Source organism: Guillardia theta (assembly GCF_000315625.1).
Source record: "Guillardia theta CCMP2712 unplaced genomic scaffold GUITHscaffold_128, whole genome shotgun sequence".
Classification (NCBI taxonomy): Eukaryota; class Cryptophyceae; order Pyrenomonadales; family Geminigeraceae; genus Guillardia; species Guillardia theta.
The window spans coordinates 9,677-13,280 of record NW_005434546.1 but is presented as its reverse complement, the minus strand read 5'-3'; the positions used below and the strand labels follow the sequence as shown (position 1 = coordinate 13,280).

Below are 3,604 nucleotides of genomic sequence, written 5' to 3'. Positions count from 1 at the left end.
GAGGAGAGAGAGAGAGAGGAGAGAGGAGGAGGAGGAGAGAGCTTTCTCAGGTAGTCCCAACGTGATGAGGTGACGTGCTTGCGAAGATGTCGGAGGTGCTTCAGATGCTTGCAAAGCTCGAGTCGGATAACCAAGAGCTGAGAGGTGGGAGACAACAAGAGGGAGTGAGCTCGTACTCGTACTCGTACTCGTACTCGTACTCGTACTCGTACTCGTACTCGTACTCGTTCTCGTACTCGTACTCGTAGGCCTTTCCATTCACCTGCTTGCCTGCCTGCCTGCCCTGCCTGTCTTCTGTTGTTCCTCCTCCGATGATGTTCCCTCGACAGGCTCAGTCGTCGATCTGCGAGCTGACAACGAAAATCTGATGCAGCAGCTGGTGAGACTCGACCAGGTGAATCGACTTGACATTGTTCAAGGTCCAACTGCGGGAAGTCGTTGAGAAACTAAGGTATCCTGCCAATGCTGCTGCTGCTCGTCCTCGTCCTCGTCCTCGTCCTCGTCCTCCTGCTCCTGCTCCTGCTCCTGCTCCTGCTCCTGCTCCTGCTCCTGCTCCTGCTCCTGCTCCTGCTCCTCATCCTCCTGCTCGTGCTCGTGCTCCTCGTCATCCTCGTCCTCGTCCTCGTCCTCGTCCTCGTCCTCGTCCTCCTCGTCTTCCTCGTCCTCTTCAACTTCATTCTTCTTGTCTATACTGTATTTGTATGCTGCAGTTTTGTCTTTTTCCAATTATTTTCGGTTCCATAACTCCCCTCTCGTCCTGCCCCTCCCTTCCCTCCTTCCTTCTTGTCGCTCCCCTCCTCTCCCTCCCCCCCCACCTCACTCTCCTCCTCCCCTCTCCTCCTCCCCCCTCCTCTTGTGTCTCCCCCTCTTACTCTCCTTCAGGCACGAGCTGGAAGATGTCCGTCAAACTCTCAGAGAGGAGCGAAACCTTTCCAGCTCGCATCAACTTCGCCGCAGCAGCGAGGTAGCCACCTTGCTGCTGCTCTTGCTGCTGCTGCTGCTCCTCCTCCTCCTGCTCCTCCTCGTTCTCCTGCTCCTGCTCCTGCTCCTGCTCCTGCTTCTCTTGCTCCTCCTCCTGCTCCTCCTCCTCCTCCTCCTCGTTCTCCTCCTGCTCCTGCTCCTCCTGCTCCTGCTCCTGCTCCTCCTGCTCCTGCTCCTGCTTCTCGTCCTACTATTACTACAGCTTCTCTCAGTCCAATTATTCGTTGCTCATGTAGGATTGCCGCACTTGGGCAAAGGACCTTGTGATGGAAGGAATTCGAGCTCAGTCGCAGTCGCTACTTGCTCCACCTGCTCCTGCTCCTGCTCCTGCTCCTGCTCCTGCTCCTGCTCCTGCTCCTGCTCCTGCTCCTGCTCCTGTTCCTTCCCCTGCCCCTGCTCTTGCTCATGGTCACAAGTACGAGCCACACCCTCTTCTTTCTGGGGAGGTCTCGCTTCCCTCGCACTATGTTTCTTCTCTCTCGTTTCCTCTATCTCCTTCCTCTCCTCCTCTCCACAAGCAGCAGACGTCTGCATCTCCGCTGAGATCTGACCAAGAGCTCACTACCGACCAGGTAAGTCTCATCCTCCTCGTCTTCGTCCTCCTTGTCATCCCCTCCTCCTCCTCCTCTTTCTCTTCTCCATCGTTCTCGCCGTCGTCCTAACTCTCTCCCTCGTCCCCTGCCTCGTCCTCTTCCTCGTTCTCCTCCTTGCTCTCGCTTCTCTTCCTTGTCAGGTCTACCTTGAAGGAGGAGGATACATAAGTGCTGCCGTTTCTTCGGAAGCCATCGACCGCGCGAGAACACTGCAGGAGGCGTACTCGGTCAACATACTCACTATACTTGCCGCTCCTTCACCTGCTGAACCTATTTGACCCCTTCCTCCCTCTCCGCTCCCCTTGATGCTGCCGCTGCTGCTGTTGCTCCCTCTCTTCCTGTGTTTGTTTTCCTACCTCGTACCCACCATCCCCCCTCCTCCTCTGCTCCTCCTCTTCTGCATTATTCCTTGCGCTCTCTTATCTTCCTCCTTGCGCTCTCCCTCCCGCTCATCCCCATGGCTTCCCCGCGCCTCCTTGCTCCTTCATCCCTCCCCATCCTTCTCCTCCTCCTCCTCCTCCACCTTCTCCGCCTCCTCCTCCTCCTCTCCTCCTCCTCCTCTCTTCATCCTCCTTGCTGCCTTCGTCTTGCTCCTCTCATCCCCTTCCAGCACAGCTCTTAATTCTTCGCCTTCAGGATCTCAAAAAGCGTCGCTCTTCCCTGCTCTCCTTGCTCTCGTTTCCTTCCTCTGCCGTGAGCTCACGGAGGTCGAGCAAGTCGGTGGATCTTTACGAGGAGGCGGCTTTTCCCACGGAGCAGAGGAACAGCAAGCAGTCAGCTCCGCAGGATCCGGAAAAAGAGGAGAGGTGAAGAGGAGGGGAGGCAGGACCGAGGATAGAACAGAGGGGAGGGGAGAAAAGGAGGGGGAAGGAGAAAAAGGGGAGGGTAGAGTGAGTACAGAGCAGACAGGGAAGAGAAAGGGATTGTGGGAGGGATAGACAACAGCCAGAGGAGCTAAGGAGGAAGAGAGAGGGGAAGAAGGAGAGGGAGAGGGAGAGGGAGAGGGAGAGGGAGAGGGAGAGGGAGAGGGAGAGGGAGAGGGAGAGGGAGAGGAAGGGTTATGTAGGGAGGAGGAGGAGATTCTGTTCAGCGACAGTGACAGAAGAAGCAGGAGCTACGTCAAATCCATGGTAAACGAGCTGACTCGCTTCGGGAAGTTTCAGCCACACAGCGAGGGGGCGAATGGGTATGGCAAGACTGATCAGAGCAAAATGGTAGTGGGAGAAACCATGAGGTAGGGATGGGAATGGCGATGATGGAGATGATGATGATGGAGATGATGATGATGATGATGATGATGATGATGATGATGATGAGGCAAAGATGGTGGAGAGGACGATGACGAGGAAACAGGAGTAAAGACTCGGACGTTCTAGAGGAGCTTCTGAAGCAGCTTGTTGGAGAGGAAGGTTACTTCCCACGAGCTTGAGTATTGAAGGAGGAGCAGACAATGTCAAGAGCTCGAGAAGGAGAGCAATTAGAGCAGGACGAAGACGAGGACAGCTGGTGGAGATAGATGAAGATTACTTCAAGGAGGGCACAGGGAGAGGAGGACCACTAGGTAGGAGAGGAGGCGAACTTCAAGTAATGAATATATTGATACATGCGCTTATGAAGGAGGAGCAGATTTCCTTGGCCTTCCCCTCGGTCTGCCTGTGGGCACATATTGCTTCTTTGGTTTGCCCGATGGTGGCCGTCCCCTTCTCTTCCTCGTCCCCTGTTTGCGCGTGAGACCCTTGGCCCTCCTCCCTCCTGCCATCTCCCTCCTCTCTCCCCTTCCCTCTTCTCCTGCCATCCTCTTACCGCTCCGGCGGCAGCAATGATCTTCTCCTCCTTCTTCGAGGTGCTTGCCTCCACCATGTCCAGGATCGTCCTCTCTTGGTCCGTCACCTTAGGACCTCTCAGCTCTTCCCTTACATATGTTACACTTGCGTACCTCTTCGACTAGGTTCTCCTCCTCCTCCTCCCCTTCCTCCTTCTGCGACTTCAAGATCAGACCTCATATTGTCCCCTCCCCCCCCCCCGCCCCT

General features: G+C 55.9%; 1 protein-coding gene across 1 annotated transcript; it reads right to left on the bottom strand.

Annotated features, from left to right (window-relative positions):
* Window positions 1-100: 100 nt before the first annotated feature.
* On the bottom strand, window positions 101-1,515 carry GUITHDRAFT_118448 (hypothetical protein; the record flags this gene model as incomplete). Its single annotated transcript, XM_005822245.1, has 4 exons — window positions 101-283; window positions 448-691; window positions 873-1,168; window positions 1,291-1,515. The coding sequence occupies 4 exons, from the start codon at window positions 1,513-1,515 to the stop codon at window positions 101-103; spliced, it is 948 nt and encodes a 315-aa protein (XP_005822302.1).
* Window positions 1,516-3,604: the final 2,089 nt, after the last annotated feature.